At 55.9% G+C, this 16,206-nt stretch overlaps 1 protein-coding gene across 1 annotated transcript; it reads right to left on the bottom strand.

The window, feature by feature from the left end:
* Window positions 1-1,004: 1,004 nt before the first annotated feature.
* Window positions 1,005-15,796, bottom strand: EPS8L3 (EPS8 like 3). The gene is given in 22 exon segments (XM_038541059.1): window positions 1,005-1,330; window positions 1,605-1,737; window positions 2,206-2,279; window positions 2,576-2,704; window positions 2,895-2,994; window positions 3,610-3,644; window positions 3,897-3,947; window positions 3,949-3,979; window positions 6,181-6,329; window positions 6,666-6,740; window positions 6,991-7,052; window positions 7,143-7,263; window positions 7,491-7,606; window positions 7,688-7,830; window positions 8,226-8,281; window positions 8,403-8,552; window positions 8,798-8,956; window positions 10,312-10,376; window positions 10,520-10,583; window positions 13,152-13,395; window positions 13,923-14,055; window positions 15,738-15,796. Coding segments are annotated over 19 exon segments (1,692 nt in total). The 5' UTR covers window positions 10,551-10,583; window positions 13,152-13,395; window positions 13,923-14,055; window positions 15,738-15,796; the 3' UTR covers window positions 1,005-1,318.
* Window positions 15,797-16,206: the final 410 nt, after the last annotated feature.

Raw genomic sequence — 16,206 nt, 5'->3', positions numbered from 1 at the left:
ACACTTCTCGGAGACAAAATCAATAAAAGTATAACCTCTGTTCTGTAGGGAGGAGAGTCTAGGGCAGCTTATGAAACTTGAAAAGGCTGTGGATACTAAATATTAGAAGCCACAAACAGTCCAAACTTCTCATTTCACCTTTGAGAAAATAGGGATTCAGACTGTGAAGTGACTTGCTATGGTTCCAACAGCCAGTTGGTGGACTGTCAACTTTTAGTCCAATGTTCCTTATGCTCTGCCACTAAAAGACAAGCTGAGGAGGGAGCTCATGGTTGGCTCCCCCAACAGGAGGGGACAACAGTTGCATTGAAAGTGAAAGTTGCAGGGGCCCGGGGATGCGGGGTGGGGGGGTGGTGCTCAGTCAGTTAACCGGTTAAATGGTTAAACGTCTGCCTTTGGCTCAGGTCCTGATCCCAGGTCCTTGGATCCAGCCCCACATCAGGTTCCTGATCCGGCATCCAGCTCCCTGGCTGTGGGGAGCCTGCCTCTCCCCCTCCCTCAGCCTGCTTCTCTCCCTGCTTGTGCTCTTTGACTCTGTCCAATAAATAAATAAAATCTTTAGAAAACTAAAATAAAATAGGAAGTTGCCAAGTAGAGCCTAGAGCAGCTGACACACTTGCTAGTGCTTCTCTGGCTCATCAGCCAGTGTGATCCACACCAACTACTGTCAGCCTGAGTACTCTTTCCTCCTCTGAGGAGCTGTACCCTCAGCTGCCCTGGGTGCCTTGGGACATACTGGGAGAAGTGTGCACAGAAGGTAGAAGGTGGTGGGCATCACCTTATTTTAGAATTTGTTTATAAAGAGACTAAGGAGAGCTTGGGCCATTATTCTCAAATTCTCTCAGCTCCAGGTTTGCGGCGGGAATTCCCACTCACCTTCAAACAGTCTGGCCCAGTGGTGGGTGTGGGGCTACCACTGTTTCACGGCCAGCATCCCACTGCTTCCAGCCTCCCTGCCCTTGGCTCCCATCAGGCCCAGAAGAAGCCACTGGGAGGCACATGCCAAGCTCGCAGATGCTTTTACTGGGGAGGAGGGGGGCTGAATGAGAGTCCTGACAAATCAAGCACAAAGTGCTCCAGTCTTAGGAAAGACACACAATAAATAGGTGGTCACTGGGGAGGGCTCTCAACACAGCGAGAAGGGGCACCGTTTGTCTCAGCCTCCGGGCTTGCTCATCCTCTTTGCTGTGTGAGCTGGGGCGTGGGGTTCACTGCAAACTGGGGACGTGAGTGTGGATTTCTCAGGATGCCAAAAAGTATCAGATCTGCCATCCTGCTTGCGAGAGGGTCTTGGTCTCAGAGGTGTCTGGGTTGGTGCCTAAAGGCTCATCTGAGGAAAGAAAAGGATCGAGGTGAGGAAGGTGGCAGGCCAGGGATCCCCAGGGCTCACGTCAACACTCAGCTTGGAGCCTCATGGCAGGCTTGAGCACCCTGGCTGCGCGTGGGAAGTCGGGCCTCTGAGGGGACTGTCCTGTGCCCAGCACCCGCCACACTCGCTCCTAGCCCAGGGCTGGGCCTGCGGGCTTGTCCACCTGGCACTCTCCCTCCTACCCAGGGAGCATCCCACACTCCCTGTGAGGGTCAGGGCCACAGGGTGTCCTCACCCCCAACGTCCTTCTGACATTTTCTAACTGCGCCAGGACCCGTGGGGCCTCCTGTGGACACAGCATCTGGAGCTCCCCGGGTCTCATGCGAAGCAGCTGGCTCCCTGTGAGGAACCTGAGGCTCTTCACGGTGCTGGGAACAAAAACAGGAGGTGTCGGCAGGTGGAGTGGAGGGCGGGGGCCTGTGTGTTGGAGGCGTGGTACATTTTGGAGTATGAGGGGCTGTTGGGCTTGGGCGCTGGGGTTACAGAATTTGGGGAAAAGTGTATCTGGAGGTGACGGAGTAAGATACGCATGTTGGCTTAAACCGACTTCAGAACTCTTGGGTTTGAATAGAGGAATGCCCTGGAAGAGAATTTTGCGGCAGGAAGGGATGGTTGGCACCTGAAGTTCTTTCGGGCTTCCTGGAATCCTACTGTCCCCCCGAGGCAGAGGCTCCCCGTTCAGTGCTCTAGCACGCTCTCTCTAACTCAGCAGAGGGTGGCACCTGCGGGTCTCTTCTGTGCGGTGCATGTTCTGGGTGTTCTGGGGCTCCGGGCTGCCTTGGCTGTAACCTGACTCCCTCCCAAGTGCTCCCAGCACAGCAGGGCGGGACACTCACGTGGTGGAGAAGTTCTGTGCCTGTAGCCAGGCCGCCACCTCCTCAGGCGTCGAGCTAGGTCGAAGCACTGGAGCCTGGAACCAGGGGAGCCCGGGTAAGAGGCCGTCTCATCTCATTTCTACCCACGGTCCCCAACATCTGGGCCCTTTCTCTGGACTCCCATCAAATCACTTATCTCACTCTGCGGTTTGCTTGTCTGGTGGAGACAAGGCCTTGTTCTCTGCTCAGGCCCCAGGATAAACTTGGCACACAGGGAGCCTGTGATGATGCCGATTAAATAGAACCAAGACTATCTCCTCCACTTGTCATTGAATCCCTCCTGCTCCCACCCCCGGCCTGTAGCTTCTGGACGGTCTAGGCTGGATAGTACCCAAGAAGGCGACTGGCTCTGGTCCCCCGGGGCCCTCGACTGTAGGGGCTCTAGGATGTTGCTGGGAATGTAGCCACTCTGTCCTTTCTCATTCTTCACCAGCCACCACCGCTTGCTCTGGTCCAGGACCTGCCAAGAGTCCCTACTTCAGTCACCGGAGCCTCTATCCACGCCCAATCCCCAACACGGCTTTCTTCCTTCCTGCCCTTCCCCACCCTCCTTCTCTCTAGGCAGCCCCACACCCAGACCACCAATGCCAGGCTGCCTACAGCTCCCACCCACCACCACCTCTTTTTCTAGGCTCAAGCCCGAGTCTCACCTCCAGCACCTCTCCCTGGGCTACAGTCAGTTCCTGTGGGTTCCTGGCTTCAAACTCGTATAGGACTTGCATTTTCAGGGCTGGCTTCATGGGTCTGGAGCTGGAGGGCATGTGGTTGGGGTCCCCAGGTTGAGGGCCATGGTTGTGTGTCTCCTCTTGGGCAAGGTAGGAGGTGCTCCCTAATCCAGGGCTTCCCCCCCACCCCGACCATACACAGAGTCAGGAGGGCTGGAGAATGGAGTCTCAGAGACTGAGTCCCTGTCCCAGCCCCAGAGACCCAGAGATCTCCTGCCTGGAATCTGGTGGTGACCCTTCGGCTGCCACTGGGATTTAATGGCAGGTCAGTGTAAGGCAGGGCTTGGGGTGGGGGTTTCTGTAGGCAGGAGGGGGCTGAAATGTCACTGATTTCTGAAGACTCTGCTAGCAATGGACTCTTCTCTGTCTGAGCTCTCCTCTGAGTGCTTTATACCTGAGCTCTGGGAAATCAGAGGCATGGTAGGTCATATCACAGGAAGCAGGATGGGAGACTGGGAAGGTAAAAAACCACTTTTCGATTCAAGGTAGGGGTGAGGAGGTGCTGTACAGGCATGTGACTGGCCAAAAGTGAGCTCAGAGGGTCTCTGAGTTGTAGAATCCACAGATCCATAGGGTCAGTCTCACACACACCCCCCCCCCCCCCCGCCATCATAGAGTCCTGACTAAGTCCAGGGCATACCGTAGAGAGGTAGAGCTCTGGTATCCCGAGGGTGCCTGGGGGGAAAGAGCAGAGAGAGCAAGAGCAGGGAGTCAGCCAGCCTGGTATGGGAGCTGGCGTATCAGACCACAGCCCCACTCACACATGCCTGCCTCACACGCCCTCCCTGCCTGCCCAGCTCGCAGATCTGGGACCTACCTGAACCCACCTACCACTTAGAGCTGTCATGTGACCATGGTGGACGGGGAGGGCAGAAAATAGCCAGAGCCCAGGGCTTTGAGCAGGGCTCTTTGCTAAGCATCCCTTACCTGGTTGGAGGGTTCTGGAAGCTGCCAACCATCATAGAATGTGGGTTGGTAACGGTGGGGGCTCACTGCCTGTCCAGTTGGCCCTGGGGAGAGAACAAAGCTGAGTCCACTTGGTGCCAGGCTGTCGGATGTGGAGAGGGAGGAGATGGCAGGCCCTGGCCTCGACGTCTTACAAGGGAGGACATGGCCCGTGAGCAAAGATGAAAGGCCCCAGATACCCTTACTGGGGCACCCAGTTAAGCAGAATGCATGTGTCCGCGTGGGTCTCTAGAGCCCAGCCTCACCTCTGCGCGTGAGGTGAAGATGCATCCACTCCCTAAGAACACGTTGGACACTTTATTGCACAACCTGGGAGTTTGGATCGAAGGGATGGAAGCACAGAGTGTCAGTGCTGGAAGACCCTCCCGGGGCTCAGGCTGGGCTTTTCTGACCTGATTTTCACTTCTTGGCAGCAGCTCTCTTTCTTTTGAGTTAACTAATGGGTGGAACTCGGCTTGAGGTCACAGCAGCTGTTGTGGTTGACTCCGGAGTGGGGGCTGCTCCTGGCTCCCCAGCCTCCCGCCCTATCGCCCGCTGCACCCCTATTGCAGGAGGGGCAGTGCTGTTTGTGGCATCCAGGCTTGTTCTGCTGGGAATCTTCTCCGCTTGCCTGTCCCAGGGAACCCCTGCTCACCTTGAGCAAGTTCCTTTCTTTCTTCACTGGGGCATTTCCTTCCTCTTGGATCACCCCAATTACTTTCCTCCCCCACTGTATCCCACATGCTTCCCATGAGTCTGTATTTCTAACTCTAGGGAGCCCCTTGAGAGCAGCAGCCTGAGTGCAGTGGGTGGGATATTGGAAGCAGCTAATAAATATCTATTCAACAGGAACGAAGAAATCATTCCGTTTCTGAACCTTTTTAATTGGTTCCCTTTCTTTACCTTAAAAATATGCTCAAGGGGGCACCTGGGGGGCTCAGTGGTTGGGCATCTGCCTTTGGCTCAGGGCGTACTCCCAGGGTCCTGGGATCGAGTCCCACATCAGGCCCCGTGGGGAGCCTGCTTCTCCCTCTGCCTGTGTCTCTGCCTCTCTCTGTCTCTCATGAATAAATAAAAAAAAATCTTTAATAATAATAATAATAAACTAGGACAGAAAAGAGAAGAGAAATTATCAGGGGCTGGGGAGAGGGAGGAATGGGTACAGAGTTCTGTTTAGTTCATTGTTTCATGGGTACAGAGTTTCTGTTTGGCATGATGAAAAAGGTTCTGAAGATGAACAGTAGAGACGGTTGCACAACGCTGAGAACGTACCTAACGCTGTGGAATTCTACTCTTTAAAATGGCAAATTTTATCTTATGCATGTTTTACCACAACAAAATAAATAGATTACATTGAACCATAATCCACATCTTCAGGTGGATTGGACAAAAATTATTTTAATGAGTCTGTACTGAGAAGAGCACCCTGGTAGGCAAGGGACTCGCTAGCCCAACTGGCTTATTTCCTGGTTGACTCCTCTCTCTCTTCCTAAAACCCTCTTCTCTCTTGGTTTTCATGCCTTTGCTTTTTGGTTGCTCCTTTGAACTCTCTGGAATTCCTCTTTGCCTCCTTGACCCTCTGCTCCCTTTGCTACCTACACGTGAAAGTGTCCCTTCCTATCCCGTGGGCTCAAGGGGGCCTCGCTGGTTAAGCGGGTCCTTGGGGCTCCCTCTGGAGTGCTCCACTTCTGTGCCCACTGCTCTCAGACCGAGTTCTGGGTCCCCCTGTACCTGGGGACCGTCTCACTGACACCTCAGCTCAGCCGACCCCCACTGGTCCACACCCCCCACCCCACCTCACTTGCTCCCCACAGCTCCCATCAGCCAGCTCAGCTGTGGCCTATCTCACCATCACACTGCGTGGAATATCTCTTTCTCCCTCAACCCTTTGACCGGTTGCCAAGTCTTACTGATGTTACATCGGCATCTCTTATGTCAGTAATTCTTAAATTCTGGCTGGAGTGAGACAATGTTTTCACTTTGTCCTTGACCAAAACGTGAACATTTCTCATAGCAGGCAGCCAACTCTACTTTCTTGGAAAGAGCTGTCCTTTTTTTCCTTCAGTGGTGAGTGATGGTGACTGGTGGGGTTTTTAATTAAAAAAATGGTTTTTAATTGTTTGTACTTAGTCTAATAAAAAGTTGGGAACTCCACGGAGAGGTCCCCCCGAAATTTGTTTTGAGATATTTCTGGTCTGTGACAACAACAGAGCCTACCATCTCTAATGTCCTGACCCAGGGCAGTTCAGGCCTTGTCCTCACTCACCGGCTGGTGGTCCAGGCCGCACCCAGTCTCTTCCAGAAGTTGCTCTCAGCCGGGCTGAGACAGGACTGCAGCAGGTCGATGGCTTTGGGGGTGAGGAGGGGTGAAATCACTCGGGCTGCTAGACCAGGCTCAGGGCACTGGGCCAGGATCTAGGGGAGGGAATGCAAGGCGTCAGGCAGCCTAGGTCTCCCAGGGCCAAACAGGAGTGGGAAGGGGCCCGGAATTCCGAGCTTCCAACTCTTGTAATGCCACATTCCTGTCTCCCTCAGATCCCTGGGGTCCTCGGACCAACCCCAGCCCCTCTAGTCTGTTGAGAGGTGCTGTAGACAGCAAGGATGGTGTCTTGGGGTCAATGAGGAGGCTGTATTGTGATGAGCAAGGGGCAGACCCCACAACCTTCCCTGTCCCCTGCCTTCCACCCTGGCCTCTGCTCCATCTTCACTCCAGCCTGTCCCTCTTCATCACCCTCTCGACCCCAAACTCACAGAGTCTAGAAGTTGGAAGAGGATGTGCACAAATTCGGGAGCGTTCTTCTCCTGCAGCCAGATGGCCAGCTTGCCCTGGGGACACAGGGCATTATGTGCTACTACCCATCATTCTTCCCCACCTTCACCAGGACCCCAGGACCCTATAATTGTTCAGGGCCTTGGCTGGGAGCCTGGAGATCTCCAAAAGTGCTAAGTGGAGGAGGGGAGGTTCCAGGGGGAGAAGCTGGAGAAGAAAAGGACTTGGGGTTCTAGGAGACCAGAGAGGAAGCGGTGGCTGGGGAGGGGTGAGGGGAAGACTGTGAACTGGTGAGGAGTCACATACTAGGAGGTTGAAGCTGTACTTGATCTTCTGGAAGCAATCAATGTACTGTGCCTGTGTCATTCCTATAGGGGAGGGGGACAGTGGGGGGTTGTTCATCATCCCAAGACCACACCCCCACATCCTCCCCCTCCCCCCCAGCCCTCAGCACTCACCCCACTGATCCTTGCCTTTTTTCTTCCCTAGTTTCTTCTTCTTATGACTGCTCTTTGCCTGGGCCTCCTTCAGCTTGCCCACAAACAGCTCGATATCCCTAAGGACGTGGCTTAGTATCTCCTGGACCCCAAACAACCCGTGCCCTTGAGTGGGCAGTTGGGTCCACCCTGGAACTCCCAACCCTGCCCCCGACCCTTCCCTACCTCCAGCCAGAGCCTCAGGCCCAGCCCAGGGTCTGACCAAGCCTCCCTGTCCCTCCTCAGTCCCGGGCCTGCCTTGGCCATCCTGGGACCCGGTCTTCCCTTGGGCTGGAAAGCTTCAGCCAGCTTAGGATGATCTACAGTTACCTCATCCCTCTCTGGGCTCTCGGGAGATGGGGTCCGCCTTGGAGGAGGCAAAGTGAGGGTGCTTGATTCTTGGGTACTGGAGTTGCGTAGCAGGGGCCTTGGGGATGGCGGTGTACCTACAATGTAGGGGGACCATGAGCCTTTCTGATCTTTGATTCAAACCTTCCTTTCCACCTGCCCTCGTGCCCCAAACTTACTGTGCTCTGGGGTCATCCAGTAGGACTGCTCTGGAGGGAGCCCCTGCTCTGGTGGGGGTACTTGCTCCTTAGAGAATGACCTCTCTGGAGAAGGCCCCCTCCATCTGTCTTGGCTGGGGTGACGGGCTCTAGAGTGGGGTCTGCTGAGCACATGATGGGGACACAGCTTTGACAGGGTTCTTGGGACAGAGGCTCTGCCCCAGATCAAAGGGTATTATTACCATCCCTCTCTAGAAGATCCACCTGCCCTGCTCCCTGGTCTCCATCTGGACTCCACCCCACCGCATGTGCCTGCCCTGTAGGCCCTCTCAGTCCGATATTAGTTTCCAGGGACAGTCTCCAGTGTTCCCTGGGCCTGGCCCCCGCTCCTCCCCCACGCTCATCTGCACCCTAGCCCCAGGCTGGTCCCTCCCCAGTTCCAGGCCCAGGTTGGTTGGGTCACATGCTTCTGGGCTCCCCCAGAAGTGGGGCCAGGGCCTTGCTCACCCAGGCCCCAGGTCAGAGGTCCTGCAGGTGGGCTGGGGCAGAGACTGCCTACCTTTGCTGTTGCTCCTCCTCCAGGGCCTTCTTCAGGCTGTTCCTTAGCTGCTCTGCCTGGAGGAAGCAGGAGTCAGGCAGGCTGTGTGTGTGTTTATGTTGGGGGGTGAGGGATGTTAGGGGGAAGTGATGGGCGTTGGACCCTCTCTCGCTCCCAGCCCTACCCCTAGTCACTCACCCTCACTTCCTGGCAGTGGAAGAGCAGAGTGCTGGTGGCTGGCAGGCTGGACTCCTGCACCGTGATGGACAGGATAGCGTTGTAGGAGCCGATGCTGAGCACCACGTCCATGGCCTGGATGCTGTCCAGGCGGTAAGAGTCCAGCTCCTCCTGCGCCACACAGAGTTTGGCGGTGAGGTCCCTGAGAGTCATGGTGGCTCCTCATGGCCTCGGGCAGGGGTGTCACCTTCTCTGACCCAGTGCCTCTGTCTCCCCTCTCTTCCTAGGCCTGAATGTGTATTGTATACTGGGACAGGCTGTTCTTTGGGGCAGGGAGGGTGAAGCCCATGCCAGGTGCTTGCTTTTCTACACCCCACGTTAGCTGTTATCCATTGCCAAGTTCAGGGGGGGCTGACCTTCGTCTCGATGTCCAGCAGTTGGAACCAGCCGTCTCTGACCTGCAGGAACAGGTCCTGACTCCACACCCGGCCCTGAGCATCCATCTCCTGCAGCTTCTTCAGCGCATCCTTGGGTTCTTGGATCTTCTGAGATCCTAGCTTACATGTCATTAGGTGCTGAGGGGAAAGGAGGTTTGGATCAGGGGCCCACAGGTGGTGGCGGGATGGGGTAGGGGTGGGGGGAAAAGCAGCAGAGGGGGAAGGCACGTTCTTAGCCTTGTTGCTCAGGAGGTCCCAGGCCATCCCCACACAGCAGCCTTTCTGGGCCAGTGGGAGGGCTGGAAGCAGTTGGGCTGGGATAGAGCCCTGGAGGCAGAGTCTGATGAGCTGCACTAGAGGGTTTAGAACCCTGGAGGAAGGATGTCATGGCCCTTAACAGTCCAGGTCACTAGACAGGGCTGGATGGTGGTAGATGTGGGTTCTAATAACCCAACAAATGGTCTGAACTCCTCTGGGCGGGATATAGGACCCTCCAATTCTGTCCCTGGCTGCCTTTGCCCCCTTTGGGAATCTACCACCCCAGCCTGGTCCTTCTCTTCTCTGACTCAGCACTCCTGCCTCCTTGCCTTTGCTCATGCTGTTCCCTATACCCTGAATGCTTTTCCCACTTCTGCTAGTCTGTCCCTTCCCAGTCTCCCAGGAAGATCCAGAACCCCCTGCCCCTGATTCTTGCCCGATGAGGTCCACGGTCATCTCGGTCTTGCTCAGAGCCTTGCCCGCTGCTAGTCCCATCGCCCTGGCAGGTTTTTGCTGTTATTCTCCTTCCTTGAGAAGACCCTTCCCTCTTCCCATCCAAACTCCACCCCCACACACCACAGTCCCCCTTGCCCCCCCTCCAGGCCCTTGTTGGGGGGCTCCCATTGTCTCCTGCTCCTTGATCCCCTGCCCTGCTCTCAGCCCAGCCCTCAGTGCCTCTCTGGGAGTTCACGCTGCTTACATATTCAGGGGCCCCTGATCTCATGAGCAAATGCCTGGCATCCTGGACACATCTCCTCCTGACTTCACCTGCCAGGCCTAAACGGAGCCGGCTCCCACGCCCACCTCTACCGCGAGGCCCAGGACTCCTGGCCCCAAGCCGGCTGGCTGGAGGAACCTGGCCTCCGCTGCCCCGTGAGCCTCCAGACCACTGGCCCTGTGTCCTCCTCTGCTTCTTCTCCCTGAGAGCCTGGATCGGCTGCTGCCCAGGGCTGGTGTCTACCCTGGATGTGCCAGCCTGATCAGGTGTCTGCTCTTCCCCACAACACCCTTCCGGCCTGTGCTTCCCCTGGGGTGTCAGCAGCCCTTTGGGCAACCAGAGCTCGCGGTGTTGTCTGCCCAGGCAGGGCCAGAGCCTTCATTCCAGCCCCCAAGCGGCCCCGTGCCTGCCCTGGGAACTCAAGCCCAGACACCTCTGAGACAGTGGTCTGTTCAAGTGCTTGCAGGGAAGGTTATCCTCACACGTTCCTTCCTCCTGCCATGCTGGACCCACTCACCTCCACCCTGTGCTGCAGACAGGTGGGCTCGGAGGAGATGTTCTGCAAGTACTCCTTCCGCTGCACTGTAGGGGTGCGGAGCAAGGGGATGGAGACAGAACAGGCCGGGGAGACACAATTACAGGGGGTGGTCAGCGAGGGGAGGGAGATGCCCGTTGGCAAGGGGTTCAGGAAGGGAAGGGGAGAGGGGACCAGAAGGGGAGCTTACGGTAAATGGCTCTGCTGCTGGGCCGGGACATGTTGGCACTGTTAGATGACTCTGAGAATCTACACTGAACCAAAGAGACAGCCATCAGGGCTGGGGAGAAAAATACCAGGACAGACCCTGGCAGGAGAACTGCTCTTGCAGCTCATCACTCACCCAGGCCGGAGGCTTGGGCCAGACTCTGACTTGGGGCCTCCAGGACCAAACCCAAACCTGGCTCCAGGGGCCTTTCTGGAACCATATTCAGCCTTGCCTTCCTCTGAGGAGCCCCATTTTGGCTGGGCCTGGGAGGCCTCAAGGCAGGCTCCTGGCCTCCTTTATTTTATTATTATTTGTTCAGTAAAGCCCATTCCTGTGGACTTAGGAAAGTTCTGTGGACAGGCACCTGGAAACATCCTGTCTTGGGCCTGGATGTGAAGATGCCTCGCTTCTGGAGGAAAAGTGTCAGGTACAACAGCCTTTCTTGCCAAAGCAAACCTTTTGTCCAAGCCTGTTTCAGTTCTGCAAATTGGGAGGAGGTCCATGTTGCCTCTTAAGCTGCAGACCTACCCAGGAGGGGTGTGTGTTGTGTGTGTGTATCTGTTTGCATGCACGTGTTAATGCATGTTTATGATGTGGCTCTATAGGGTTTGTCAATGATCTACACTTCCCTGAATGTCTTATCAAGACTCCTGTCTCTTCATCTGTCCATACACTGAACCCTCTGTTCAGAGCCCTTTTCTACCCAGCCCTTTATTTTATTTTTTTAAAGGTTCTATTTATTTATTTGAGAAAGAGAGAGAGAGAGAGAGAGAGAGAGAGAGAGAGAGAGAGAGAATGAGAGCACACAAGCAGGGGGAGTGGCAAGCAGAGGAAGAAGGAGAAGCAGGCTTCCCACTGTGCAGGGAGCCTGATGTGGGGCTCGATCCCAGGGCTCTGGAATTATGACCTGAGCTGAAGGCAAACACCTAACTGACTGAGCCACCCAGGTCCCCCTTGCCCAGCCTTTTTTAAAGTTTTATTATTTTTAAAAGATTTTATTTATTTATTTATGAGAGACACAGAGAAAGGCAGAGACATAGGCAGAGGGAGAAGCAGGCTCCCTGAGGGGAGCCTGATGTAGGACTTGATCCCGGGACCCTGGGATCATGACCTGAGTCAAAGGTAGATGCTCAATCACTGAGCCACCCAGGTGCCCCTTACCCAGCTCTTTAAATCCAGCTCAAGGATCACCTCTTCAGTGAAGCCCCCCCTTGACCACCACACTCTCCCCTGCCCAGAGTGCCTTCCTGATGCTACACCCAGCCTTGTAGTTTTATCTCTAACAAAGATAGCCCCTCTGGTTAGCGTGTGAGCCTGGGGCTGTGCCCCTTACAAACATCCTATTTAATTTTCACTACCATTGCTCGTACTTCTTTGGCTCTACACGTTGAACACTGTTCTATGGACTTCACCCTCATCAGCTCATTTAATCCTCAAAACAACCTCACCCAGTGGGTGCTGTTATTGCTCCATTAACCAGATGGGGCCTCTGAGGCTCAAAGAGGGTAACAAGCCTGAGGTCACCGGAGAGGATTTCCTGGAAAATGAGCCTAGCCCAGTCTGGCTGCAAACCCCATGCTTTAATTGTGTATATGTGTCTCTGTTACGGGGCTGCAACATGCTAAGGACAGACTTGTCTTGCTACCACTGTCTCCCCAGTGCCTTCCCGGCACAGGGTGTGTGTGTGTGTGTATGTGTGTGTCCAGAATGCACACACATGTTGAAATGGAATGGAGGTAAGTGCAGTGCGTGTACAGGTGCAGGGTGGGGTGGGAGTGACTTGAACATGTGAGTCAGGGGGTAAGTGTCATTTGAATGACGTGTGTATGCTTCATGAATAGGGTGTCAAGTTTGTGGGTGCCATGCATCCCCATGATGTGCCTGCGTCATACAGAAACCCTGAAATAGCCCGGGCAAAGTGTAAGAAGGCAGCCCACACCCATTTATTAGGACTGTTATGAAAATAACAGTGGGTCTGATAAGATGAGTCAGTGATGAGGAGATCAGTTGCTAGGAAACAACTGAGGGATTGTGGAGGAGATGGTTGGCTCTATTTTCCTTGTTTGGGAGCTTGAATTAAGGGGAATTTGGCTCTGTCCCCTCCAAGGGGAGGAGGATGCTGGAAGCCTGCTCCTCCCTACTCTACCCCCCAAGGCTGCAACACTTCCTGCTTCTAGATCCGGAAGAGAAAGAAGAGAAAATGAACTCTGCCTTGGTTGGCCCTACTGCCCTCCCCCATGCCAGCATGATTCCTGTGGGTACGTCCAGGGAACTGTCAAGATCCCAAACAGCAGGAGAGGGGAGGCGGCTGGCTTTGGCCTGCCTTGCCCTTGGGGGAGTAGAGCTGTGGCAGGCTGGTTTCCCAGATGTATCCTCCTAACTTAGGGGCTTGGAGCAGGGAAGGGGTGTCTGCATCGCAGACACTGGGAGAAGGAGCCCAGAGTTTCTTCTGGAGCCCTGGCTCCCCCTCCCCTGCTTCCTAGCCAGCTAGCTGCAGCCAAGTGCCAAGCCTTGCTGGGGCATGCTCTTCCCGGCAGGGAATGAGCTGGAGACCTGGGCCTGGGATCACCTGCAGCTGGCGGAGCCCCGATTTTCCTGTGGGCCAGGCCCTTACCTGTGTTCCAGAGGCGCTTGTCCCCCTGAGGGGGCCGGTGCTTGAGCTGGTGGTCTGGTGCTGGGGGTGGGAAGGCAGCGCTTCTCTGTTAGCGGCTGTGAACAGGGGCCCTTGAGCCGTGGGCCCTGGGGAGCAGGCGGGCCTTATGATGATGAGGCCACGAGGCAGCCACACCTGTGCTCTTTGGACTCCGGTGGGCGTGGAGGCTTCGGAGGCCACCACCCGCTCAGCAAGGAAGCTGGACCTGTGGCAGCGCCAGGCTTAGCCAGGGACCCTGCTGCGCAGCCTCCTCCTCTGCCTTCCTCCAGCTTAGGGCGTGGCCTCTCCTCCCTCTGCCGCCTGGTGCCCCCTCTGAGGCCCCAGGTCCACATCAGGCACTAGGCTGGGGCCGAAAGGAGAGGACTGTCTTGGCCCAGGGAGGTCTGGCTTCTGTGGTCCGGGGACAGGTGGCTAGAGGTGGACCCCAGGCTTTGGGGAGGCCATGGACTGGCACGTGTGCCCGAGCGGGTGTAGTGCGGCACGTGTGGATGCATGATTACGTGTGCCCAGTGGTGCCTGTGAGCAGGACCTGGATCTCGGAAAAGCAGATGGGGACCAGGGGCTGGGACCACCACGGGCATTACAGAGGGTGGAGACTCTTCCTGGCAGGGCCACACCATTCTGTCCTTTCTTGTCTCCTCCCACCCCGCAGGGGACCTGTCAGCCCCAGTTCTTGTGCCCCACTCACTTTCCTTCCCCACTGCCCTATGCCCTCGGACCTCTGCTCCATACCTGGCGGGCTTCGAGAAAGATGAGAGACCGGAGGTTGCCTTTGTCCCTGTTCATGTCCCAGTCCCTCTGCTTCCTTTTACTTAAAAAACTTCTTTGGCACCCAGGCTGGGCTGGGCAGCCTGCCCTCTGGGAGCTTGAAGTCCAAGGGGGTCATGGAAACAGATCAAAGGGAACAAGGCAGCAGGGGAGAGGAGAGGAGAGGAGGGGAGGGGAGGGGAGGGGAGGGGAGGGGAGGGGAGGGGAGGGGAGTCCAATTTGGTGGCAGATCTCCTGGGCGGAGGTCAGGACCTGCTAGGTGTTAGGATCCACGGGGAGGCCCGTGGTCTGGGAGCGGGGCCTGCGTCTGCACGTCCATCCTCGGCTTCCTGGGGCCATCCTGGGAGGTCTTGGTTGACTCCCAGCCCCCGGCCCAGCCACCACTGCCCTTGAGGGTCTGGAGGCCAGGGTTTGCATCCTGGCCACGGCCAGCCCCCCTGCGAGAGTCTGTAGGGCTGCCAGCTTTAGAGGCCCAGGGATGAGGTGCCAGCTGGGCCAGCCTCTAGCCATGGCCTCCCAGGGGGCCTCTTGCTTCTCACTTCTTTCCCGATAGGACAGCCTGTCACCTTGCCTCCTCCAGTCCCAGCCTAGCTTCATCAAGGCTGTGGGCACATTCCACCTCTGGCTCAGGCCGGGGGCCCACCTAAGCCTGTGCTCCTACCCAGCTCAGGACAGGCCGTAGGCCTCCCCTGACATCAGCGCAAGCACAGTGGGCTCTCGCACAGCAGACAGTGGGCGGGGGGGCGGGGGGGCACAGCCCACTGCAGAGATGCACGTGAACCTCAGGGCAGAAAGATACGGAGCAGCCCTTGGCACGATGGGCTCTTGCACTCCACAGTCCCTGTAGGGGTGCCCTTGGGAGCAGCAAGGCTGTCCTCAGACAGGAGCCCTTTGTGCCCTGGGGGGTGGAGGCTGGACTCAGGGATTCTTCCGGGCGAGACATTGTGGACACCCGCCAGGGTGGAGCCACTCCAGGGAAGAGGGGGCATTAGGAGGGATGGAGAGGCCAGGCCACACACCCCTGGGGATGTGGGGGCCGTAACTGAGGATTCTACACAGAGAAAGCTCCCGGTGCCAAAGTAGTTCTTTATTTTTTTCTTTTCTTTTCTTTTTTTAAGATTGTATTTATTTATTCATGAGAGACACACACACACACACAGAGGCAGAGACACAGGCAGAGGGAGAAGCAGGCTCCATGCAGGGAGCCTGATGTGGGACTCAATCCCAGGACCGGGATCACACCCTGGGCCGAAGGCAGGCGCTCAACCGTGAGCCACCTGGGCATCCCACAAAGTAAGTGCTTTAGCGAAGCAATCCTGGCTGGGGCATCGAGAGCTGGGACTCAAAGGGCATCTCCTTGAACTGTGAGGCTACGTGGGCTTGGGACCTCATCCACTCACTCATGCACTCCCTGGCTCTAAAAGGAAGGCTTCCCATTGGCCTGGCCCTGTGCTAGATGCTAGGAGACACCTTGGGACTCAGCCTGACTTCGGTGTCTCCCTCCAAACAACCCAGGCTCTCCACCCACGTCCCCAGCTCAGTGGAGCCACCAACACCCAGCCAAGCATCCAAGCAGGGACCAGGGCCATCTTCTCCTGGCCCCCACACCCAGCCCCTCCCCCACCCTGTGAGTCTCCACAGATAGATCCACCTGTCCCCCCACCTCACTGCTGTGGCCTGAGCTCAGATGCATCAAACTGGCCACCTGTGACCATGCCTGGTTCCAGACATATTCTTATTCATCCTCCCTCCTCCCTGCACATAGGGGATGATCCTCACCCAGAAAGGTGACCATCCTTCTGTGTCTAAAACCCATCACTGGCTCCCTGATGCTCTCAGGATACAATCCAAACTCCTGATCATGCACCTACATGAAAAGATGCATACATTAATTAAAACTTTGAAGGTATTTGACAATTTATTGGTAAATTCTGATGGACTCTAGGAAACCCAGAAGTCTCGGGAATTAGATTTCAAAAGATTTAGAAAGAATCCCTTAAAAAGCTTTCAATATCACATTCCTTATTAAACTGGGGCTTGGGGGCACTTTGGGCATCATTTCACCCCTGAATTATTATCTTGATAAATTAGTCCACAGTAGAACCTGAAATCAAGGCCAGGCGAAAGATGTGTATTCACTCTTCTCCAAGCATGCAAATGGTGCCACATTTCCTACTGAACAGAGTAGAAGCTTCATAGACTTGAGGCTCCTGCCTCTGAGCCCGGTCTTATCCCCCACCTCGCTGCC

Source organism: Canis lupus, chromosome 6, assembly GCF_011100685.1.
Source record: "Canis lupus familiaris isolate Mischka breed German Shepherd chromosome 6, alternate assembly UU_Cfam_GSD_1.0, whole genome shotgun sequence".
Taxonomy (NCBI): Eukaryota; Metazoa; Chordata; class Mammalia; order Carnivora; family Canidae; genus Canis; species Canis lupus.
This window is presented reverse-complemented; position numbering and strand designations above follow the sequence as displayed.